A 27466-nucleotide genomic window follows, 5' to 3' on the forward strand; every position below is an offset into this window, starting at 1 on the left:
TTGACTTTACAGTACTTTATTTGTTTTAAACAGGGTTTAATCTAAAAATATTTTGACAAAGCCGTTGACTAGGGGCCAGACTTAAGATCAATTACGGATGACTAAGAAGCGTTAAGTTCACTGAGAGAAAATATATTTGTCAAAATAAAATTATAAACATAATTTTGACAGACTACCATGTTTTGAATACCATACTACTTACGAGTACAGTCGAGTTATATTGCGCGCCCGGGCGAGCGGGCGGACGCGGCAATATTACCATTTCAATCTGGAATGGGCTGCTGTAGTTAGGATGTTTGCGCGTTTTCTGTTTTATGCAGTTACATACAATCATTGTTTTTATCGGTAAAAATAATTAGCGAGCCGCAGTACCTAGTAACTGTGAAACGGATTAAGCGGTTAAGCGGCACACATGTAGTGAATATTTTCTAGCTTACCGAAATTTACTGAAGCTAAATAATTGAGAAGAGAAAGTAAGATAAATACGAAATTATACGGCAAAACATTATTCAATAATCTGTAATATTTTGTTATGCCACGGCAAATCAAATCCTCTCCAACGGTAGAAACGCTTCTTAATAAAGGTGCGGACATACTATTAAAACCCGAAGCCACGACACGCTTGCGACGACACGCCATCCAACGCGTGTCAGTACCATATATTTATTATAGTCAATTAAAGATAGAAACAGGCGTCGGACGACGTGGCGTGGCGTCACGTTTCAGTAGTATGTTTCCTTCCACCTTAAATCGGTTCTTTGAATTCTTACTGCTGCAGTCAGACATCAATTAAATGGATTCTTAACACATATTTCACATCTATGAAATACGCCGCTTGATTGCGATTAACCTCTTCACCGCCACAAAACAAACGAAGTGACGTGCTCTGTACGCCACAGAAAAACCAGCGACAAATCAACTTGATTTTTAATTCCATTGCAGGCATTGGTGTGAGGCATTCCATTGGCTATCACGGCTGGATGACTGGCGGTGAAGAGGTTAAACGTTAATTGACATCTCACAGTGCGGCAGTTAGCCCCTAGCAACGGGTTACAATACTAAATGGCAATTTTTATCACATATACTTACGTACTAGTGAAATGCAGTGTTATCATATGAATTGAACAAAAACATGGATTAGTTGTTTGGGAAAATATGCTACTATGATAATGATAACAATTAAAATGTAAACTAGCTTGTCAAACATTTCATTTAAAATTTACGCGCGTTTAAAAAGAAAATAACAGTTCAGGACGAGTTCGTGGACATCCCTTTTAACAAGATTTTATTAAACTTGCAATGTTCTTTTCTTAACTATAATATTTATTTATTTTTGCTTTCACATTTTCGATGTTTTTCAACCGTGAGGTAAAATTTTATCTATAAAGAAAGCTTGACAAAAAAACATAAGCTTACAATGATATGTGGCGAGACGACTGGTGACATTTTGAATATAAAAAGTCGTTGATTTTTTTCGGCTATTTAGCAAAACAAAAATCTAATACCTACCTATGTATTTCCATTTTTAAAGGTAGTAGTAGCTTTATTATGAATAGTCCTCATATAGTCTGTTCTGCTTCAAAATATTTTTTCGTAGTAAAACCATGTAAAACTAATGGTAATTAATTCAAGCAATTCATAAGATAGACTCATCCCCTCAGTTCGCAAGGCATTTAAACAATTATCTTAACTAACAAATATTTGATATAAACTTTGTATTTATTTACAACTATCACAATGACAAGTGGATTGATTATTTGTACTAACTAATTCCTAAACAGGAAAATGTTACAATAATGCGTTCATTATTACACTAATGTACTGTACATCGCATAGGTATGGCATGACTTAGAGCTACAGTTTAGGTATTTTATACGTACCTACTTATACGAACTAAACTCATAATTGTATAAACTGCATCATTTAAGAAATAAATTCTTTAAAATATCCGGAATTTATATGAAATAAAAAAAAAAATCGCGCCGTTTTAAAATTCAGTCGTTTCAAAGCGCTGTTAGTATGTAGTTCTGTGAAAATTTGACTAAAAAAAAACCCTCGATGGAAATCTGAGGCAAACGTGACGCAAGGTCAGAGTGAGATAGACTTTTTTTTTTACTGCATAAAGACCGATTTTGGTTCGTTGTAAGTGGAGAAAATCTCTTCATTTTCTTTCTTATGCCTACTTACTAAACTAAAATAATTTCTTAACATGAAATTTTAAGATTTTTACAGTACTCATCGTGACGATTACTAGACGAGAACTAGAGAACGAGCGAGAAAAATAATGTGATTTATATGTATAATATTACTATTGCTATAATCTTTGGCTAAAGTTATGTACTAGTATCTATTGCTTTTTTATCGGAGAGGTTAGTTATTTCAATCGATATTTGGGTCTAATAATTAGTTACCGGCAACTAACTATTTATACTTAATTAATAATTATATTTACAATAATAGTAACATACATACATATTAGAGTATTTACTCAATTTAAATTTTTACCAAAAATACTGTTTGTGTTAACACAATCAGACTCTCACGACAAATATTTATCATTATCATTATCACGAAATGATTACAGCAAATGTATGTTAATTGTAGTCAATAAAACTGTAGTCACCTTTGAATAGATGTTATAACAAGGTTTTGTACAGAACCCATTACACCATATGAATAATTGGAACGTGTCAGGAACGGAATGTCAAGCGCATGACACGCGACGACGACGACACGACACGAAACGTGCTCGTGGGCATAGTCTAATATTTTTCAATACAAAGAATATAATATTTTTGCCTGAGACGTTGCTATTACGACCATGGTATGATATGATACGGTGCAATGGGTAGAGACCTTTAAGTCAAATTATTGACTACAACTAGACATCTCATTTAGCTTTAACAAGCTGCCGCAGATTGGGCCACCGGGAGCGGGTAGAGCTATGCCACTGTCACCACTGGTCGAGCCGTTCGCAGAGTTGATCTCTTTTAGCTGAGCCAAGCCACTGTTAGCAGAGCTAAGCGACAGTTAGCCGAGCCGAGCCGACGCACTTTCAGCCGAACCGAGCAACGGTTTACCAATCGAGCCGAGTGATCATTTGTCAACAGTCTCTGCTAACCGAGCCGAGCCACTAGTCCCAATATGTAGTGCAGCAAAGACGAATGATGATTCTGTATTCACAAGGGGCAACTAATAGCTTAGTCCACCAGCGGCCGCTACCAATGGCCACGCAGCTACAACTCTATGCGCTTCACACTACGAATAAAACCCGAGAGTATAGGGTAAATAGTCAATAACTGGCCACCTTACCTAAAAAATGAATTTTAGTTACCTACTAGTCGTTACCCGCGACTCCGTCCGCGCAGAATTCGTTTATCGCTATCCCGCGAGAACTATACATTTTTACGGGATAAAAACTATCCTATGTCCCTCTCCGGAACTCAAACTACCTATACCGAATTACATCTAAATCGGTTCAATGGTAGACGTGATGAAGTAACAAACAATACCAGTGGTTAACAAAAATAATATTAATGGGATAAAGAGAGTAAATTTGACACCTTACACTAAAAATGAAACCTAAATAAGTCTAGTGGTCTAGAACTTTGTCAAGTAGCTAATGTAAAGTTCAACAGTCGGGACCCAGCTTCGCAGTGTCTTTTCGTCCAATAAACAGAGTTCATTTTTAGTATAAGGTGGCCAATAATTGTCGATTTGCCCTACATTGTGGGGCTTGAATGGAACGATCACATCTGTCCGCTACGCTACGCTACGCCCTAGCTAGCCCCTCAATGTCCCACCCACCTAACCGAAGTAATGCGTCATGAAGGCCATGACGGCGATGCCGGCGAGCAGCGCGCCGAGGTGTTTGAGCGACTCCCACTTGTCGTCCTCCCGCAACAAGTCTGGCAGGACGGTCACGAGCGCGATGTGTAGGAACCCGCCCGCTGTGAAAGGGACTATCCACGACGTTTTGGCCTCTGGAACAACACAGGGGAAAGTTTAATACAATAGTACATTGTGTCTTAAGGGCGGTAAATAAGGAATTACGAACGAGAGTATTAGAAGCCCGAAGTCGAAGACTGAGGGCTTTAATGAGTCGATGTTCGTAATTCTATTACCGCCCGTGCGACATACAATGTTTTCATCACATTTGCGAGTAAAATTTTATATTTCTAAAAGAAAAAATATAATTATTCCAAATATTGGCGATACTTAGGCTGCGCTCTTGGCAGCGCCGCCCTCCCCCTCCCCCTCCCGCAGCATGCGCCGCAACGTGCGTGTGCATGTGGTCCTGCAGCAGCGCGCGCAGCGCCATCAGTACGGGCACTGACTCATTTACCGACCTTGGGCTTCATGACAAGAAAATTAGCACGGGCAATGACTCATTTACCGACCACGGGTTTCATGACAAGCACATTAAGGTCGAGGGTTTTATTTGGGGGCTGCAACCAAGGTAGCCTGGCATGTTTCGACACTGTTTACGAGCAAGTGTGATGAAAACTTTTTTGCTGACTAAGGATGTGTAGCGAGGAATGTGTTTTTCATGAACCAATAGAAACGCTTCATTTACCTAGCCTCGCTCCGCTCAGCTGTTTCCACCAGAGATGTGCTGTGCGAGGATAGGTTAATGAAGCGTTCCTATTGGTTCATGAAAATACATTCCTCGCGACACATCCTCACACATCTCTGGTGGAAACGGAGCCTTAAGACGGATGACGACGGCGGGATAGACTGAGACGGAAATGGCTGGACGGCCTGGACGTGTTTCTCGACGACTGACCTCAGGCTGTTTTGGTCAAGAGGACTGAAGGACATGAGCGTTGCTAGGCGTTTGCCTAGCAGTGGGATATTAATGCAGGCTAAATACTAATAATAAAGCAAAGCCAACGAGACGAGATAAATTATGGCATGAGACAGAAAGGGAGCGAAATACTAATAATGACGTATCAGACAAAGATGAAGTATATCTCGCCTAGTTGGCTTTGCTTTACCTGCATTACCATGTAACCTGCATAATGTATACCAAATTTGAAGTCAATCAGTGGATATTTTTGTTGTACAAGACTGATAGTTTAACTATGTTACTAGGCACTGTTGTTTTGTTTTGATTGCATATTTATTTTTAAGCTGTAAGTTTTATTTGTTACTTAATTTTTTTAGATGTTTGAACAGCTGTTTTTATATTCTTCTGTATTGTTTGTAATCCCTAACTAATATTATAAATGCGAAAGTAACTCTGTCTGTGTGTTTGTCTGTCTGTCTGTTACGCTTTCACGTCCAAACCAGTGAATTGATTTTGATGAAATTTGGTATGGAGATAGTTTGAACCCCAAGGATCAACATAGTATACCTTTTAGTTCGGTAGAGGGTGCCACCACGCGATAACATAGACCTGCGCAGACGATGTCGTGGGCATAAACTAGTTATGTAATATTTTATTTTTAGATTACGACACTAATATTTTTCTGTTTTTTGTATTCCTGCATGAAGATGTTAAAATAAAATAAAAAATAAAATGTTTTTATTTTCAGACTACTAATTTGGTCCATAGCATGTTAGTAACAATAGAAACTTAAGAACTGCGTTTACTAAATACGTTTTTTTTCTTTAATAAGCTGAAGTAACACTTGTCTAGGGTTGTTACAGAATATCAATGTTTTGCTCCTATGAAGAATGTTGACCACCGAGCCATGGCCCTTTTGCACTACTGCAGCGCACCCAACAATAGAAAACCTTTAGTTTTAGTTTGGACAGAATTTTCTTATATCTGTAATCTTGATTGTGTGTTTGCAATAACAAATAAACGTTTTATCTACTTATCTAGTCTCTTTCCTACGTTTCACGCCGGCCACTCTTACCTATGGCATTTCGCGCCCCGCTGAATATGACCGCAGTCAGGGCACCGATCAAACCAGCCGACGCAGTCGCCTGTGTAAATAAATAAATAAATAAAGTTAACAATTAGAAAAAAGCCGTGGTGGCCTAGTGGTTTGACCTATTGCCTCTCAAGCAGAGGGTCGTGGGTTCAAACCCCGGCTCGCACCTCTGAGTTTTTCGAAATTCATGTGCGGAATTACATTTGAAATTTACCACGAGCTTTGCGGTGAAGGAAAACATCGTGAGGAAACCTGCACAAACCTTCGAAGCAATTCAATGGTGCGTGTGAAGTTCCCAATCCGCACTGGGCCCGCGTGGGAACTATGGCCCAAGCCCTCTTGTTCTGAGAGGAGGCCTGTGCCCAGCAGTGGGACGTGTATAGGCTGGGATGATGATGATGATGAACAATTAGAAAGAATAGGATTTTTGATGGTTCCACACTTGGCTTATCATGTAACGTGGCATCCCGGTTAAGAGTACAAATAATTGGCTAGTTTCTTGAGTAAAAAATATTTTTCTATTCATTCCGTCATTTAGATTTCTGATTATCAGAAAATATTAAACTCGATTTTTCTTCTTTTGTAAATCAAACAAAAATGGTAAATTTTTCAAGCGAAATTTAAGTTAACTTAATGGAAAAAATATTTATTCATTCCATTTAATGTCAGGTTTTTTTTTTATATAACGTCAGATTAGAAATAACAATTGGTGATTTTTTTTAAGTCCTGCTTTTCCGGGGAGCTGTTTCTTTCTATCGTAGTTTAAGTTACTCGATTAGATAAATAAACGAAAATGCCTTACCAGTTGAGCCTTGGCCGCCTCCCAGCGGGAGAAGCCGCTCTTCAGGAGGATCGCGAAGTCGCCCACCTCATGAGGTATCTCGTGGACTGTAAACCAACAAAATCCAATCTTAATTTGATTGCTTAATAACGACATTTCTTGTCCGGGTGAGCGGTTAGTTCCATAGATGTCGCTAGTGTCCCTGCTTAAATGACTAAATAATAAACAAACAAGCTGAGATATGTGGTGCATAGGAGAAATTCGTGTTTGTACCCTTGTCCAGTGGTGGTGTAGCGGTATAGCACGTGGCACGGAATCGAATCGAATGCCGAGGAGCTGGGTTCGATTCCCAGCGCTGGATGTTTCAGTTTGTATTTTCGATATGGGATTTACGGGATGACCGTAAAAGTAACAAAATTTGGAGTTGATATAAAAAATACAAAAAGACTCCAAAAACCAATCCAACAAAATGGTTCAATACAGTATTTGAAAATTCCTAAATTTGTCTTATTTTATTTTTTGTGCGGTGTTACCGAGTATGGCGAAGGTTGTGAGCAGGCCGACGCGGAAGCCCACGAGGAAGGACCCGCCCACGGCCAGCCCGTGCGTGAAGTTGTCGATGGAATTCGCCATCAGGTTCAGGTAGCCCGCCACCTGCCGACACGGCCAACACATAAACATCATCAGCTGGAAGCTAGTATGGATGGTTGGAAAAAAAAACAAGTCCCTACCAGGCAGCCAGCTAGTATGGATGGTTGGGAAAATTTCCACAAGTCCATACCACACGGTCAGCTAGTATGGGATGGCTGGATAAAATTCCACATGTCCCTACCGATGGGGGCTGGGTACCATACTGCATACGTAGCGGTTAGTTACTGTTACTATACCGCAGCACTACCCTTCACCTATAACATTAACTTACGTCTTTCTTGTCCGGTTTATCCTTGGCAGTGGCGAGCACTTTCTCCCGCACCTCTCACAAACACCGCCCCATCCAGCGGTTAATTACTGTTACTATACCGCAGCACTACCCTTCACCTATAACATTAACTTACGTCTTTCTTGTCCGGTTTATCTTTGGCAGTGGCGAGCACTTTCTCGCGCGCCTCCCGCAGCAGACAGCGCCCCATCCAACGGTTGCCCTTGTTGCAGCGAACAGAGCCGTTACTGGTCGCCACGGTACTACAGCACGCTCCCTCACCTGTCACATTGTATAGGTAGTCATTAACGATGACGAGTTCCGTGGTTGTTATTTTTTTTTATTCGACTGGATGGAAAACGAGCAAGTGGGTCTCTTCTCTTGATGGTAAGAGATCACCACCGCCCATAGACACCTGCAACACCAGGGGGATTGCAGATGCGTTGCCAACCTAGAAGCCTAAGATGGGATACCTCAAGTGCTAATAATTTCACCGGCTGTCTTACTCTCCACGCCGAAACAACAGTGCAAGCACTGCTGCTTCACGGCGAACAAGATGGTGGTAGCAATCCGGGCGGACCTTGCACAAGGTCCTACCACCCGTAAAATTACACCTGTAAAATTATTACAATGTCATTAACATTAACGTTGCATGTACAACACCTGCGCCAAATTTTATGTTTCTAATTGTAGCGTTTGAAGTTTCGTGATTTAAGATAAATTTAAATGTGTTTTTGGGTCATTATTCAAGCGTTCTAACCGTCTCATTTACGTGGTCACTTTTTTTATGAATGGGCTGTAGAATTTGATGACGTTTTAAATTATAGTACCTGGGCGACGGAGCTTTGCTCGGGCTAAAACTCGATAATAAGCGTTTTCCCAGAGATAAGTCCAAGCTAGATCGATTTGTCATCCCCGAAAACCACTACATACCAAATTTCATCGGAATCGTTGGAGCCGTTCCCGAGATTCTGATTATATATATATACAAGAATTACTCGTTTAAAGGTATTAAATAGATTTTAGACGTCTTAAATATACTTGTACTAGAAACCCAAAGTGGGTCTTGGCCTCCAACACCAGATTACGCCACGCTTTGCGATCTTGAGCCAGCTCTTGCCAGCCTTCGACCCCGAGGTCCAAAAGGTCTCTCTGGACCTCATCCCTCCAGCGCTACCTGGGACGACCGACCGGCGTACGTCCACTCAGTCGTCCCAAGTACGCTCTCTTCACGGCTCGATCCTCTCCCAACCTTTCTACGTGCCCGAGACACCGGAGTCTGGACGCCTTGGTCTCTCCTATAACATTGGGCAATCTTCTACCATGTCAACAAAAATGTGCTCATAAAAATCAAAGAAAGAAAGAAGAAAAGAAGAAGTGGTCTCTGCCTACCCCTACCGGGAAAGAGGCGTGATTAGAAAGAAAGAAAGAAAAGTTTATTTTGGCTCCAAAAATGTACCACCTAAAACTAAGACTAGAACTAGCACTAAAACTATGTTACTAGGTGACACAGCAGGATACCAAAAAGGGTCTCCACTCAGCATGTGTTGCCGCACATTATGTGCAGTAACGCTGGTTTTCTGTGGAGCCCAAACGTTAAATAAACATGTATGCATGAGCCAGTTCCTTTGCACTAGTCAGACGGAGAAAAAAAAATTAAAAAAAAAAAAAGAAGAAATTAAGAAATTAAACCATAGACAAAGGAGAAGTGACGTGATTATATGTATGTATGTATAAAAATCAAATATACAAACCTTTGCCGTTGTTATTGAACACGCAAGAGTCGTACAGCTGCTTGGCGGTGACTGTCCCGTTCCCCCCGCATATCATCTCCCCGTTCGCTTTGCCCCTGAAATAAAATAAACTCATTTTAAAATCAAGATTATTCATTTGTCATATTTGTCATGCAAACTATATTTCTGTTACCAAATTTCAAGTCGATACCAGTAACCGTTGAGGAGTTTAGTCTTGCCGAAACGATCCTGGCCGGACCACCAGTAAGTGGCAAGTGGCTCAACAATAACGATTTGCAATTGCACATCTTTCACTATTATTAATAGTAATTATTTGAACATTTTACTATTTGTGATTTTTTTTAATTTAAAACGCTCTGGGGGCCTACCACGCTCTCTTACTACGATTCAGTTTAGGCTCTAAACTGAACTGCATCGCTATTTCGTACCACGGCGTTACTTTTGCGATTCAGTTCAAGCACGGTTCAGCGACAGCGATACAGACATTTACATTTACTCACTTCAAGCGGTTTTCGTACCATGACGCTCAACTTGAGTGTCAAATTTTGCGATTCAAATCGGAATGACATAGAGTTATGGTTTTCCAAAATAAAGAGGTTTTAGTATACAATATTTGGTTTGCATATAGCGGCATCCCTTTCGCGACTTAGCGTTTGAGTTTCGGACCAGAGACAATATTGGTCTTTCATTCACTTGTAAACCATTGAGACTCAGCTCTGAGAAATAAACGTCGTGGTACCAATTTCGACGATTCAGTTTAGGTGCCTAAATTGAACTGCTCTACGTTTGGATCGTTTATGAAAAGATCATGGTAGGCCCCCCTGGTAGTGACTGAAATGCTATAATATTTTATTGATAAATAAATAAATAAGTCGAAATAAAAAATACGTGTCCAATATATCTAGCTTATTGTCAGTTGTTATAATTAAAAATAAATTAAGTAACCATTTTAGAATGAAGGACATGGGAAAGGTTAGGAACTACATAGGTATTGATGTAGAGTATGAATATGCAAAAGCTAATACTTTGACCTTAAGCCAGGAAAAATACATAGAGTCGTTAGCCAAAAAATATGAAATTGAGAATTCTAAATTCTTTTAAACCGCTAAGGAGATTAATGCCAAACTTGAGAAATGTGAATTACTAAATGATGATAATACAGGAACTTGATCGGAACTTTGTTATACATTAGTTCTGGCACTCGACCAGACGTTGCCTTTTGTGTCAATAACTTGAGCAGATTTCAGAACTGCTATGGTGAAATTCATTTCAAATAAGCATTGCGTGTTTTAAAATATTTGTACTTGACTAAAAATTTGATAGCTATTTCATAAGGGTTTGAATTATCAGGTTGTATATTTTTAGTCGTACATTCCGGGTCGACAATTAGAAGAGGTCGTACTTTAACCGCACCGAACTAAGGTACCAAGACAAACCTGCTCCGCCTCTCTACATCCAACAGCTTATCAATCTCTTCAATCTCTATCTGCTGTATGGAGCCGTTCAGCTTGGGCTCCTTGTCACTGTCTTCTTCTTCTTCCTCGGACGTGGCGAACAGCTTCTCCACTATGATGAAGACCAGCATGCCGAAGAGACACCAGAGGCCACATTTCATAGACACGTGTTCGCCCTCTGGAAACCAAAGGTTTAATTTAATTGTAATTTATTAGATCTGTTAAGGAACGTTACCCTCGGAGTCGGAGGTCCGCTCTGGTTTTAAAAACCTTGCTATTCTGCTACCACACATGCAAAACAACTATGTCTGTGTGTGAAAATACATAAATAAATCCATGAGGCTATCGCTAAAAACGGACCTAGTTCCAACCTAATCAAAGTGCCTATAAATGCCTATAAATAACCCGTGCATATAAATAAAAATATAAATAAATATCACGGGACAATCAATAACAATTGGCCTAGTGCCAAACTAAGCAAAGTTTGTACTACGGCTTGTAGTACACGCTTTGGTTTGGGACTGTCTAGTTAATTGGAAGCTGTGTTCCCAATTATTTTGTTTGTTGACTGACCCTTTGTGTTATTGCACCAAATGGCGTCAAAACAAAGAGTTAAAAATAATCGCATATTGATTGACAATATATCACGTGCACAATAAATAGTCAGATGTAAATAGGCATGTACGTCGTTGTCATTATTTCACCACTTTGGCGTAATTTTGAACAGAAAAACAGAAACTTCGCCTAAATGCAATGCTAATTCAGAGCAGAGGCCATATTGCCTGTGATCGCATTCATCTCTTTCTACCCTTATGCTATACTGTGTGAACGAAAGAAGCAGTAAAAGAATAAGATCTCAGCTATCAACAAAGTTCGAAGTGCAATGACGATTACCTATCTCCGGAAAGAGATGGCACCAAAAGAATTACGAAAGTGGTCAGTCAATTAGGAAAGTATACGGAAACAAAGGAAAGTAAACAAAAAACAAGTGATCAAACGTACATTCCCACGGTTTAAAGGCAACTATAAAACATGATAACACTACAAACATAAATATTATTGCAAACGAAAGGATGGTCTAGTATATTTTTAACATAAAAAACATGATACATTTATTTATAAACTTAATCTACAACTCCCCATAATAAAAACGATAGCCAAGTTGAAGTCCATTGTCGTACGATGACACAGATCGATTTTCCTTGTAAATATAGTATGTTTGCGACCGCTGAGGTTTTGTGTTATCAAACAAAGTACTTAAACTGCGAGAACCGACTCTATCGCTGGAAACATAACATACATTTATGTTTAATCGAAAAGTGATTCATTTAAAACGCGCGGAGGTATTGTGTTCCAAGCAAATGAATGAAATTTATTAACCGTGAGCGCATTCGAAAGAAAAATATTCAATGTTTTTTTACACAATTTACTGGCACCTAACATCAAGTATCTACATACTACATACTGTATCGAATTGTATCTTTTTACGCTAGTTTGAAGCTTGCAATATACATAAAGGCACAAGGACCCGTGGAAATAAATAAAATGAAATAAATTATTTCGGACCTAAAAAAATCAAAATATATTTTTGGAATACATAATATAATACATTCTTTAATAAGCTTTGCAAATGGGTAATTATTTGAGGTGTAAGAGAAATGTTACAGAAATAAAAACACACATTTTGATGTGGTCTGTTTTATTTTGAACATAAGGATATGTACCGATAAGATGCTTTATATTATAAGAGATCGATAAAGTTTATTTTGGTTAAAAAAAGCAAAAATCCAATTTTAACGGTAACGAAAATGAGCATCGAGACCACGAAAAAGAACATTTTGTTTATTTTAAAATCTTATAATTGTACTATTTGAATGAAAAATCTGATCATAATGAGAAAACGAATAAGCATTATTTAATTAATCAGGTATCAACAGAAATAGACAATCGATATCTATATAAAAAAAAATTAAAACTTGACCACGAAAATGACGACTTCAAATTGTCATTTTTGTAACCTTTTAAATACTATCTAGAAATTACTTAATTAAAGTAAGATTAATAACTTCAACTCACAAACCAAAACAGTTTTCAATACCTTCCCCCCGTGCAGGTCTACGGTAAACCAGAACGAAATTATGTTACAACAAAATGCTCCTCTAAATGACGAAGTTTTCTTTTAATATTTAGATATATACATTTCACACGTACATTCAGGGGAAAATAATTCTTGAACCTCTCGCCAGTTAACAAAATTGGCGACGCACTGGTCATAATTCCTATAACCACACCTGGAGCAAATGTTGTTGACGGTCAACCATTCTTCGTTTAAATCAATTAAATCAATAACGGCATAAACGATTACACTGTAAAAAGCAGAAAATTCTATAAAAGTGTTCTGTATTTTTTCTACTTGTAGGGAAAATCATCTTTTTCGTGGTCTTTAATCAGTTTCGTGGCCCATAGGACCACGAAAATGATGACCACGAAATTGAAAAGCTCTTACTTTCGCGGCTCTGTAGTAAATATCCTATAGATTTGAAGCAAATGAAATCAATATTGCATAACTTAACTGCAAATGACACAGCACCAGTAAAACATTATATTTATTTACCCAATACTTACCAAGTCGCAACCGTAACGAAAATGACGCTCGATCTTTGACGCAAATCTAACTGAACCTTTATTACATTAATTATAGATAAATAATTATGACTTGCGATAAACATTATACGTTATATTGACGCAGTCTTAGTTTCAAAGTTGCTTATAGTTAAAAAAGGATTTACAGGAGGTTTGACCTCTTTTTTTGTTTAAAATATACTTAATAAGTGTGACCACGAAAATGATGGTGTATTTGGAACAACGGGAAATGTAGAAAAAAATAGTCTTATCAATGTCCTAATTTTTTTATGTTTGCATGCATGGTATATCATATTATGAACATTCAATCCATGTTTTAAACAGCAAGTTTTTCTATACCTTGTATTTTTTACAATACTACAAAGTAATCAGGGATAATCCGAACCTGACCACGTAACTGACTTTTGTGCAGAAAATTTAAGTTATTGTGGAAAAAAAGATAAAATAGAATAAAATGTATTTACCGCAAGTTTCAGTGATAATATCCTAAGCAACTTAAAAACAATAAACGATATATTTCTAATTTTATAACTGAAAATTTGAGTCTGAACACTATTGAACCTCTCGAAATAATAACCCAAATATTGCATTGCTGTGAAAAATAATACCTTTTTCAGCCAAGAAAAAATACACCCCTAACCTAACCTAACCTAACTTTTAAAAGCTCCTGAAATTACTACTAGGTACTAGCCACACTGGCGCCTAGTTCATTTTCAAAAATATTTTTTTAATAATTAAGAAAAAAGGTACTTAACAGAAGCGGGTCATGCCAAGTTTCGCACTTTTCGTAACCCAATTGACAGCATCGTAACTATTGGGTTGCGTAATAAGTTTACTGTGAAATTGGTGAGGCACGTTGGTCATGCTTGGACGAGATTTTGAGAAAGCTATTCTGCTGATGACATAGTGTATACTAAGAAAGTACCTAGTTAAAATATAAATATCAAAATAAATATCACGGGACAATTCACACCAATTGACCTAGTCCCAAAGTAAGCTTAGCAAAGCTTGTGTTATGGGTACTAAGCAACGGATAAATATAATTATATAGATATAGATAGATACATACTTAAATACATATTAAACACCCAAGATCCGAGAACAAACATTCGCATTTTTCATACAAATATCTGCCCCGACACGGGAATCGAACCCGGGACCTCATGCTTCGTAGATTAGGTTCAGCTATTCTGCTGATGACATAGTGTATACTAAGAAAGTAGTTACTTGCATTCTACAAAGTTGATAGTTGTAATTGATGACAGCAATTCAGTCAAGTCATACTAACTGAAGTTTTTTTTGTTCCAATAATGAAATAAAAAGATTACGAGTAAAAAAAAAACAGGTGGAAGAAAAAACTAACTAATTACTAGAAAGTGAGACTCGAATACAGATCCTAATTTAATATAAATACTAATTCTAATTATACCCAATCATTAATCAAATAGACTAATCCACGAGACAAAAATTATGTGTAGCAGCACATTAATATTAATATCTATGCTGTAGGTACTCATAGCATAAATACCAAATAACGGTAGTCGAAATAAGTAAACCTCATAAATGTCTGTTTATGTTATAAGATAACTACCTACATGTACAATAAACAAATACAACATGGCTAGCGACAATCACGTTCGGGCTATCACAAATGACTCATTTATGTATTTGTTTGGATTACTACTTCATAACTGTCTGGAGAGGGACCATTACACGTGAATCTTGAGTTGCTATGCCTACATATTTAACTCACGCTTGTCTCGCTCTCGAGTAAATCATCATCATCATTTAAACAAAGGCCTCCACCTTAGAACGCCACATGAACGACAACTCGCCACCGATTGCCCGCAACTCCCGCGATGTGGCCAATCCACTTAATAGTCTTCGTCTTCCGGTTCATCTCCAGGTCATCATCATCGTCATATCTGCTGTAGGACGCCCCTGTTGGACATAGGCCTCCCCATAGACATTCAGTTGCTTCGGTTGCTGCTTGTCGATCCGCGGTCTCCATTCGAGATTTTTTCACCCCCAATGGCTTATTCTCCGTGTTTACGGCACGGCATACGGCCAACTCAAAGATGCCTAACAGTAATGGTTACTCGACGCTGCTGGTGAGTAGTGACGGATTACCTTTAGTGCTTGCGAAGTCATGCTGCCACGCCTCGGGCAGTAGATGCAAGAAGACGTCACCTAACAGCCCGCCCACGGCGAAGCTGAGCAGTATCCGTAGCGTCGCGGCACCGGCTGAAATAAAACAAAAATGTTGTACTCTGCAGCCATAAAGCATGGAGAACAGATGGCCGTTGGGGCCGAAAAGATCTCGAGTGGAGACCGCGGATCGGCCAGCGATCTGGTTAAAGCCGCGGGTTCACGGTGGATGCAAGTGGAGGTCGAAGCAACTGGAGGTTTACGGGGAGGCGTGCATCCAACAGCAGACGTTCTATTCTACGGCTGATGATGATGATGACTTGGAGTGTTCGCTCGTAGAACTGATAAACATAGGGCGGGAAAAGTCATCGATTGGTGACCACGAACCGAAGACGAAGCAGACTTCCTACTATAGGTGGACTGACCACATCGCGGGAGTTGCGGGCAACCGTTTGCAATTGTTTACCGTATACCATTAAGGTGATTTTCCACCGGCGAGGCGAGACGAGACGAGAATTGAAATTTGTATGCATTCTCGCGCGCCCGCCGCGAGCCGCCGCGGGCGCTGCCATACAAATTTCAATTCTCATCTCGCCTCGCCGGTGGAAAACCACCTTTAGAGTGGGCGAGCGAGCTTCGCTCGGGCTAAAACTCGACAAGGTAATAGATCGCTCGTTTTTGGCTCGAAATTCGAACTTGTGATTTTATTTTGCTTACAAAATTTACACACACAATATCATATTTTCTCAGTTTTTCGCGAAGGTCGAATTGCTTTAAAATTCCAGAGAAATAATGCGTTGTTTCGGAGAAACGTCAAAATGGTGTTGTAGAGCGCCATCCTGCTGTCCCGTTTTTTTGTCCCGTTCTGGCGGTTCACTTTTATATTATAGATATTTAATATGAGAGTGCCAGTATAATACGAAATTCAATTTTCGAATTTTGTAATCCCAGGTTCCAGTTGGTGGTCTCAGGCGTGATTGTGGTAAGACGTGAACTTATTAATTATGCATTAAAAAAGTATCATTATCCCAGCCTATACGTCCCATTGCTGAGCACAGGCCTCCTCTCGGGATGAGAGGGCTTGGGCCGTAATTGCCATGCAGGCTTCCTCACGATGTTTCCCGTCGGTAAAGGTTGTGATAAATTTCAAATGTAATTTCGCACATGAATTTGGAAAACTCACAGATAAATTAAAAACGTATATAATCCTAAGAATTTACATCGGAAAGTGAGCATTAAGATTTTAACCACCCGTTCAAGCATTTCGTTGCGACTTTTAAAAACTCAACGTCCCTGGAAGAACTACATTGGAAAAATACAAAAATAGTCTGTTAAAAACAGATATACATATATGGTAATTTACATGATTAATGCGTAAGTTTAGTGCCATCGGAATCAACCTTGAGCAAACAGTTCATTAAAATCGCCATCCGCTTCCTCATGAATTGCTTCCTAGGAGAAGAAACATAAAAAAAGGAATTCAGAGCTCTCGTCATATCCTTAATTGAGGGTAGTAAAAAAGGCTATTGTATTTTAGATAGAATTTATTGACAAGAACAAGAGCATGAAGTTGATGCGTTAGAACTGTTAAAAAACTACAGGTAACGCAGCAAACTCGCTTCAACAACCCCCGTTTAGAAAACATATTTAACCGGTCTGGACACTAATTTACACACTTACAAATATCATTATACACACAGAAGTGAAGAATTATACCACACAGAAGTGGTTTGCTGCTGTCAGGCGTCATTGGCAGTAAAGAACGCTAAACAAAAGCGACCGATTGCCACCAAGCAAAAAGTTGAAGTTGAAGTTTTCGTAAGATTGTACGTTATGTTTCTAGTGGAATGGAATAGAAGTGTACCTCAAGCCAGAAAACAATTGCACATTCTTTGAATTTTTCGAATTTAGCACGGAGAACAGATGGCCATTGGGGCTGAAAAGCTCTCGGATGGAGACTGCGGATCGGCAAGCGCAGCGTAGGACGTCCACCAACGAGATGGACGGATGACCTGGTTAACGTCGCATATATAGGAGTTCGCGGTGGATGCAGGCCGCTTCCAACTGAAGCAACTGGAGGTCTCATTATGTGGGAGGCCTAACGGTGGACGCCCTACGGCTTATATGGTGATGACCGTATTTTTGCTGACTTCAAAAACGATTCCAATCATATTTCTACATTCTAGACTGGTGTCCTTCACCCGATCTTCAGCCGACTGCGGTTGAAGCTGGGTTATTGTCCGATGGCTGCAATCTCCAAGGTTCTTTCTTTACGAAATTAAATATTTATTTTAAAATGATTGTAAGCATTATCTTTAATAATCAACGTTCACAATATTGTGCATTGATTGCTGATAACTGTCGTCAATTTATAATCGATTGCTTATATCAATCGATAAAATCGTATTGCCTGATTACACCTGTCTTCGGTTGAAAAGATAACTTTTAGTTAAGTAAAAATGATATGGGAATCACACGAATCAATCGCTCGAATAATATATTGTTAAACGTTGGGGAAGAAAAGTCCTCGAGTTGCGACCACGAACCGGAAGACGAAGAGCCCTCGCACTAGGTGGACTGACGACATCGTGAGTTGCGGGTTACCAGCAGATGCAAGTAGCGAGTTGTCGATCATAATGGCGTTGTAAGCCGAAGGATTTTGTTCAACTAACTGTGACGTCTTCCGGCTGATGATAATGCTCTGAACTAAAATAGATAAATATTTTAATATGTAATACAATAGTGTCGTTTAATGTACAGTTGAGTTTAGATACCTATATGAAAAGCTTTTATTTTAATAATATGACGTAACTCAATTATCTTAGATTCCGTGGCTAATCGTAAAAATAAAAAACAAAATACTTTCCACCCTAGAGATGAAAACGCAATCTTTCTTCCGGCTATCTTCCCATGAAAATTATACATATATTTCATGATCATCATCAGCCCAAAGCAGTCCACTGCTGGACATAGGCCTCTTCCATGGCACGCCACAACACTGTCTTCAGCCCCTCGCATCCATCCGCCGCCAGTGATCCTCTTTAGGTCATCCGTCCACCGTGCCTCAGGACGCCCTACACTACGTTTTCCCGTCCGTGGTCTCCATTCGAGGACTCGTCTACTCCACCGTTCATCGGTCCTGTGACAGACGTGGCCAGCCCAACGCCACTTCAACGAACTAATTCTCTGAGCAACGTCGGTGACTTTCGTTCTTTGTCGAATAATATGATTTCGGATATTATCCTTCAAAGAAACCCCTAGCATTGCTCTCTCCATAGCCCGCTGAGCGATCTTGAATTTGTGGATTAGTCCCGCAGTCAAGATACACGTTTCGGCTCCGTAGGTTAAAACTGGTAGGACGCACTGGTTGAAAACTTTCGTTTTTAGGCACTGAGGGATGTCCGACGACAAGATATGCCGAAGTTTCCCGAAAGCAGCCCAGCCCAACTGTATTCGCCTATTAGCGTCTTTCTCAAAGTTGTTTCTACATATATTTGTAACTTGTATACTTATTCAAGTATTTGTATTTTAGTTACTTGGCGCAGACAATAAAAAATACTGCCAATTCTTTCTTTTTTCTGAAGTTAAGATCAAATAAGACAAAGACTCACGAAAGCAAAACAACATCTCTGACATCGCGGTTATTGTTTTCTTTAGACTTAGCCACAATAAGTTCAAGCCCGCTGACTTCTCGGTAAAAATACATCTTCGTCATGGTCACGGTGGATAGGTTTAGGATATGGAACAGGATTTATAGAATTTATGCTTAACAATCGCCATGTATGCGAATGGTGGGACGACCGTGTGAGTTTTTTTTTTGTGGAATAGGGGGAAAACGAGCATTACCGTCGCCCGTGGACACCTGCAACACCAAAAAAGTCACAAGTACGTGAGTGACCGAATATATCTAGATAGAGGGATGCTGAAGTCAAGAGACTTTTGCCCAACAGTGGGACACTAATATAGGTTAATAAAAAATGATCATTTATGTCACTAAAATCTCAAATCACATTAATACTTGATATAAAACAAAGAACTTAACTGCAAAATGAACTTGTAATACTAAAACTTGTTTTAGATCCATAATTAACATAAATGGAACTTATCACGCTAAACACACGAATAATATTTACCTTGACGTTTCGACCACATTATAGTGGCCGTGATCACAAGTAGACCAGAGGCCATATTGCCTAACGTTTCTGACGCTCGCCATCGCAATCGAATGACAGTTTTCGTATGCAAAATCTGTCATTTAATTGCGATCACAAGCATCAGAAACGTTCGTGTATTTAGCGTGATATGTCTCGTTTATGGTACTGGTATGGTATGGTTTAATACACTGTTGCCTTGAGATGAACAGACTTTAGGTATTTCTATAAGGTCATCATGAAACAATCGGGCATCTGTCAGTTCTAGTATCGGTCACACCTATTACAATGTCATAGGGTTCACATCTCCGTTATCAGAAGCGTTGATGGCTCACGTATATTGATAAGTGGACAGACAGACGATAACAACGTTTACCGGAATATGGTTCAACAGCCCCGTAGAATAGAGGTCATTTTTAATCATCCGATCTTGAAGTAGCGATAGCTCACTCCATCTTTATTAAACCTTTGCGAAATTACGTGTTAGCGTGGGTGGAGTGTTTTGAGATGGCAACAAGAGCACCATAGAGTCCTTGATTAGACACAAACTGAAAAACAGTCAGTATCGTCATCTTCATATCAGCCGTAGCACGTTTCGGAACCAATGGCCATTGCCATTTCAACAAGCTAATTCGCTGGTTACGTCGGTCTCGTTCTTCTACGTATCTCCTATTTCTGATTCGAGCCTGTAGAGATCCCCTAGAGTAAAGCCAACGAAACGATATACTTCATCCTCGTCTGATACTTCAATATTTGTATCTCGCTCCTTTTGTAAGCGTCAGAACCCCCGGACCAATGGAGATATTTGATGTTTAGAAAATACCAAAATTTACTACATATTTGCTACTATTTGATACCTAACTTAAAATAATTAGTACCTCGATAGACAATAAAAAAACGAGTATGAAAGTGGTCCAGACATTCTGACGTCAGAATAGACGTAAATAGGTAGTAAATTTTGGTATTTTCTAAACATCAAATATCTCCATTAGTCCAGGGGGTCTGACGCTTACCTCCTTTTCTATCTAATGCCAGATTTCATATGACGTCTCTATATATTCGCGACTCTCAATACGTGTTCATCGCGGTAGGAGGCGGTTATAATTACTGTCCAACTCCAAGAACTCCGTTTAAAGAATGTAACAAAATCAAAGTCAAAGGCAACAGCTTTAGAAGGGTCAGACATTTTGAAGCGGAATCCAAACAAAAAGCTCTACGGCGCGTTTAAGATTCTAAGTAAAGATTGTTCTAGACACCTAAGTTGCTTAGTTTTCAAAGTTGATAATAACTCGTATACTTTTTCATCTTTCTACGGGTGTTATTAAAATCTATTCTGACCAGTAGCCCCGCATTCTAGACTAAGACCTAGACTTTGGTTACAAAAAGTCTTACGAGCTCTTGCTGGTATATCTCGATTTTAGTATTTGACGTTTAATTTACAACACTTTTTCACACAAGACCGCCAATCCGAGATGTTTAAGACCTTATGTGAGATAACTACCACACCCGGGGCTTATATGAGATGTTCTTGGATTTAAATATACCTATATCTATTTTTTACGTGTTTTTTTTTATGTAGCCTGTATTATGTCCCACTGCTGGGCAAAGGCCTCCTCTTTTCTCAGCCACTCTTGCTATATGCTGAAGATGAAGCTGATTTTCAGCCACAGTCTACATCTCGTAACATTTTTTTATACAAATAACCGTGAATCATTATAAGATGTCTATGGATTTATAGACTTTTGGCGGCGGAAGTCTCTCTGTCTCACGTAGCACATAAACTTGATAGTGTATGGACTTGGCGGGTTTTTCTTATCGTGGCGTCAAACGTATTATTACATTGTGTGTGATTGATTCTAACCAGTAAGTACTTGAGATTACGAACGGGAGCTAATATTTACAAATCAGCGATTATTCCTGGCCCTGGTATTATTTTATCATATCAGTAAATTATTAAATTATTTTATCCCGAGGAAACTGTATAAATATTCTTGGAACAAAGGTATAAATACAATGAGGCGTACTTGACCCTGCCTTAAAGAATTCAATTATCTAATCCAAATTAATATTATAAATGCGAGTGTGTGTGTTTCTATGTTTGTCCTTCTTTCACGTCGAAACGGAGCAACGGATCGACGTGATTTTAGGCATAGAGATAGTTTATGGGCCAGAGAGTGACATAGGCTACTTTTTATCCGGAAAAATGCATAGTTCCCGAGGGAACAGCGCGCGATAACCGAATTCCACTCGGGCGAAGCCGCGGGCAAAAGCTAGTATGTATATATCACCAACGCATTCCTGTAGCAGTATTTTTAATCATAATCGAACCAACATAGAAAAGCTGAAAAAACTCAAACATTCAGTTAAGTCATTTTAAAGTTCAGTTCAGTTTCAAAAACGTATGATACGATGTTGATGAAACTTAGGTACGATTATACATATAGCTAAGAAAGAAAAGAAACATCTCGTTTAACCTAGCTTTAAGATTAAAAGAAAACTCATCAAAATCGGTCCATCCGTTTGAGAGCCAAACTTATAGACAAACTAAGAAGGAAGATGGATAATACACATTATAAAAATTAAAAGGTGTAGACGCCATAGAAAACATCTAGTTTTCTTATCATTCAAAAACTCATGACCGGCCGCGCATTATTTACGCGTCGTAGTAAGGGTTTATTTTGGTTTTTAGAGAAGACTTATTTTATATTATTTTCTATCGAACAAACTACAAGTAATCGTGTTTCTACAGTAAATGATTTATAGAGTACATACTCAAATATATTTTTGCTGATGCAAAAATTTTTACTAGTAATTAATGGTAGGATTAAATGAATGCAATAAAGGCACTAAAAGTTCGCCGCGCCCTTAATCTGACTCTGCCCCTATATTTCATGTGGATTCTCAATTCTTACTTATCGACAGCGAAATGAAGATATACCAAAGCGACACATTGCATATTGAACAAGGAAGGACAATGAAAACAAATATTTATAGAATCGGTTGTTGTTATCTTATTCTACCAAATTACAATTTTAAATTACTGAACGAGAGGGGTCAAACCTACAGTCAAACGTATTTGTAACGTCGAACTTCTTTTAAATATTAAAGCAGGTATTAGTACCAAAAAAAGTATCCTAAGACAACATATTATCATTTTTATTCTTTTTGATTTTATATTGCTGATAGTTATAGTTAGTTAAGATTTCTTAGGTTGCGTGACAGCAGTATTACCGAGTAAGATGGTTGCACAAAACGTTGCATTCGCAAAAACATATATTAATTGGTTGCGATTCTGCACGTCTTTGCTCCACTGGACGCATACCCTAATACCCTCGTCAACTTTACCTACGGTCTACGTAGCGATTTTGCTATCTGGTCGCCGCAGCTGGTCTCAATCAATACGCAGCGAGCTGTGAAATTGCCGGTTGTGCCTTCTTCCTATACCCTCTGCATCTATAGACTATGACGCGGGCGCCGGGCGGGTGTGTGAAGCTCTTTTGGTGGACCTTTTAAGAAAAAAAAACGCCGGCTATGACGTGCCACCAAAAATATCGACTATGGTAATATATAGTAGAGCCATTTGCCACGAGGATCCAGTGATAGTTTCAACGGTGACCTGTCGTTTCGCAGAGTTTCATTACGCAGATTTTCGTTTCGCAGACAACTATTGGCAGATTTTTCTTTTGGCTGAGCAACGATTGGTATAATTAATACATAAGAAAATCATAAAGAATGCGCGGTCAGCACGGCGTGTAAAAATGCCAATAACGCCAAAGTGTAATCCACACATATTCGCGGTATTGAATGCCATTCCCCATGCGAAACGAAAGGATGCGAAAAGTTGATATGCGCACCGTTACAAAAGCGAAATGTTGTTCGACCAAATGTGCAAAATGTGTAGTGATTAATAGGCTAAACGAATTTCTGCAAATAGTTGTTCGGCTTACTGACTCATATGCCAAGTAAATAGTCTGCTAAAGGTTGTGTTACGAAACGTTAGTCTGCGAAACAATACATCTGCGTACAAATTCATCGGCGTACTGTTACTCGGCGAATCGTTGTCTGCCAATCAATAATCTGCCTAAAAATAGTCGGCGAATCATTAGGTAACCATTTTCAACTATGTACTCGTATGAAGTCAGGGCGATAATAGTTCTTTTTTGAATGGTTTACTTTACATACTCGTGGCTTGCCTAAATTATTTTGTCATTTGCTACCCTATTGGCACGCGTACCTACTATTGGTTGGCCAATTGGCCATGCCTGGTCTATACCATCCTACTAATATTATAAATGAGAAAGTTTGTATGTGCGTGTGTGGATGTGTAATGGTGTACATTTGTTACTCGTTCACGCTAAAACGGCTGGACGGATTTCGATGAAATTTGGTATGTAGATAGCTAGAAGTCTGGAACAACACATAGGCTAATTTTTATCTCGATATTCCCACGGGATAGAGATAAAAATCTTGAAATCTCAAAGGCTAGGATTAGTAATACGGAATTTGGCGTCTTATTATGCAAATATGTTAATGAAATCCATGATGGAATTTCAATTCAACTACCGGGACTAATGGTTTACGAGTGTATAATGGTACAGAATTACGGTTCTAATGTTAATTTCTTTTCTGGCTTTTTTCAAATGTGTTCTAGTTACAGGTATAATAATAAAAATAGGTGTTCCTAGTTGACTAGGGAACCCTAACAAAGGAGCCATAATATTATATTAACAAAAAAAATTATCTTCCCATGGAAGAGTTCCTATTAGGCGAGACAGATCTTTAAAAACTAGGTAACATATACAGCGTGGAAAATTGAGATGGGGCAGCAATACTGGGTTAAAACACTAACTTTAGTTAAAATGTTAGTTTTTAGTTGTCTACATACTGTTTAATTTTCATTAAGCATAAAGGATCCATATTCGTAAAAAACAACATGCGAAAGTTTTACTTTGCAAATTAGTACCCTATGAATTGTATGGAAAAAGTTTTCTTTGATTTGTGGGTGTTCTAGTACTCTAACCTTAGTTGGTCTCAAAGTGTGTTTTAAACCTTGATAGAAATGGGACCGATTGGCATTAAAAAAAAAGTCAAATTTGTTGATTTTCTCGCTGACTGTACATTTTATCAAAAATCTGTGAATGTTGATTGTCATCACTCAAAAAGTTAGTAAGGGTCTCCTAAGAGCATTTTCGCGTAGCAGCAAGGGATCTAGTAGCTGCCCTTGCTTTTTCACCCTGTATATGTGTTTTGGATAGGTATTTAACTAAATGTAAATAAACTTTAGCCGCCAGATTTGGTACATTCAAGGATTTTAAACATTTTACTTAACTATCATAGTAATACAAACGACTAGTGTATTTCAATACAGAAATGTAAATGTTTAGATAGTTTAATGGGTAATTTCAATATTTAAGACACCAATTGACCTTGTTTTGTTTACATTTAGTTAAATACCTATCCACACCAAGAACCTATTTATATTTTGTCAAAAGAAGGCAAGTGTCAAAAAAAACAGTTGAACGGGTCTAGCAAGATCCTATTGGCATTAGGTTTCATTGTATTCACCTGTCGCAGATTTGAAAGTGGAGTGCGGCATCAATCAATCCTTAAGTTTTTATCTACTTAGTTTCTTTCCATTACCCAATATTTTGTGTTGAAATCCGTCGCGCGCGTAATCTAGTTGCTTCAGCTAGATAAAAAGTATTTTTGTTCTCCGCGAGATAAATGTCCTAAAGTTTCATGGATTTTTAAAGAGCCTGATTCAAATGATAACTGCAAGAAATACATTGGAATGACATATAAGGAAACGGAGCTGCATTGTAAATAGAGGGGTCCTACACTATTAGTATACTTCGGCTTCTCTAAATATAAACCCCAGCCACGTTGAGTTTTATTTTGAAAATTCAAAGCAACAAAGTACAGCCCTCAGCAAGATACTCTATATTGTGCTACCGGCTGTATGAGGGCTTTAAAAAAGGCCTGGGTCTTCCCATGATACTGAGATAGTCACATTTGCGTGTAAGCCTTGTTAAAATATTAGACAAAAAAGCCCAAGTTTTTTTTTATTATAAGAAGGACCAAAACAAGCATGCGGTGCGGATTATATGATGGGAAATGATCACCACTGCCCCTGAGTACCAATAGCTCAAGGAAAGTCATTGGTCTTTAGCCAGCCTTTAAAGAAAGTATAAGCCCTTTGAAAGTGTTTTCCAGTGTGACTCGGACTTGTACATAGTCCTAGTGATAAGAACCCTGTGCTTACCTTTTAGTTACGGGAGCTTAAAAATGGCATTAGTATGCTGAACATGCTGCAGTGTAATAAATTCTACTCTTGATCCTAAATAAACTACTTTCAGGTTCTCAGTATTTAATTATCACCTTGTAATTCAAAGTGGCCTAAAAATTATCCAAAATCATTTAGCAGATGGTTGGGTTTGTTTGAACTCCTCCATAGAGATATTTCGTCTGAATATTTGCTTTAGAATATGTCACATCTTTGACCCTGTAGGTAGGTACACTTTGAACATCAACCAAATATTTATGGAAACATTTGACAACCATAATTAAATATTCCATGTTCAGTTAAACTTCAAAAATCAGGTACACAACCGGAATTTTCTACATTTTCCCAAAATACTTTGTATATGTTGACCATACATACCATAATTGTCAATGTATGTTTATTTGTACTGACCCCACAAACAAGAGTCTGCAGAATGATTAATAGTATAATGTTATTGTTCTACTTTCAGTTAATTATAACAAAAAACCTATTTGTGGCACAAAGGATCAATTGTTTACAAAAAAAAATATGACCCTGATAATAAAAGTCACTATTTTTTGGGAAAATAATAAGTGATAACTTGAATATTTTATTTTTAAAGTGATAATAATATCTTAAAAGTGAAGAAAGGTTCTTAAAGAGGTTAATCTGTCCAAACTCTTAAATATATAAGAAAAAATATAGGATGGAATTGTAATAATAATCTACGCAATTTAAAACAGTTACTGGCACAAAGACTTTCTTGATTCCTGGCACGCAATTATTTAGCGAAAGATGACAAGTGAAAAAAAAACTATAAATAGTATCACATGCTCATGGCGTAACGATCGTAAACAAAGCAATACTTACAACCATCCTTGAATGAAGCTGTTTCGCCGATCGGGATTATTAGTAGTGGTAAAATCCCACTCAATCCAACGAGAAGTGAAGCCAGGGATGCAAACAACCACGGGTGCTCATCTAGTTCATCCACAAAAGTAACTAAATACTCAGGCAAATAGTTTGCAATTAGTCCTGCGGATTCCATAGCGTATTTCTTAGAGAAGATAAAAAAAAACACTCGCGAACGAGCCAGTTATTCTCACGTTCTTATTTTTTTTTATTAAATTTCGGTCATGACTATATGTTCAACCGGCCAGCAGCTTCCCGCGCGACGTACTAACTAACAAAAAATCAGCTAAAGCTAGAACTGAGATATTCGCGCATTTCTCAGAAAGTAAAATACACCGTCCAACCAGCCAGACGGACGAACACTAATCTACACTGAGATTGAGTGCGCCTGCCTTCTTACTATTTGAATTACAGCTTATCACCACTCGGAAATAAGTTTCATAAAGCACTCACTGTAAAGTTATTTAATTGTTTTAAAAATGCGCACTTCATTATTAATTAACAACACATCCAACCAACTACAAAAACCCAAAAGTACCAAAACACAACAATCGAATGAA

General features: G+C 38.4%; 1 protein-coding gene across 1 annotated transcript; it reads right to left on the reverse strand.

Moving 5' to 3' along the window:
• On the reverse strand, nt 1-27466 carry Zip99C (Zinc transporter Zip99C). The gene is made up of 9 exons (XM_074107526.1): nt 26865-27466; nt 15564-15677; nt 10773-10968; nt 9337-9431; nt 7719-7864; nt 7197-7317; nt 6685-6770; nt 5865-5934; nt 1-3983 (listed from the first exon to the last, which is right to left on the reverse strand). Exons 1-9 carry the CDS (start codon nt 27040-27042, stop codon nt 3808-3810), a joined length of 1182 nt encoding a protein of 393 aa, XP_073963627.1. The 5' UTR covers nt 27043-27466; the 3' UTR covers nt 1-3807.

The sequence above is a fragment of the Choristoneura fumiferana genome, chromosome 25, assembly GCF_025370935.1.
Source record: "Choristoneura fumiferana chromosome 25, NRCan_CFum_1, whole genome shotgun sequence".
NCBI classification, from domain to species: Eukaryota; Metazoa; Arthropoda; class Insecta; order Lepidoptera; family Tortricidae; genus Choristoneura; species Choristoneura fumiferana.

Coding starts and splice junctions, on each gene's coding strand:
- Zip99C (XM_074107526.1), bottom strand. CDS start 27,042: ATGGAATCCGCAGGACTAATTGCAAACTATTTGCCTGAGTATTTAGTT. Junction 7,865..9,336: donor GTTCAATAACAACGGCAAAG/GTTTGTATATTT, acceptor ACAATGTGACAG/GTGAGGGAGCGTGCTGTAGT. Junction 6,771..7,196: donor CACAACCTTCGCCATACTCG/GTAACACCGCAC, acceptor GTTGGTTTACAG/TCCACGAGATACCTCATGAG.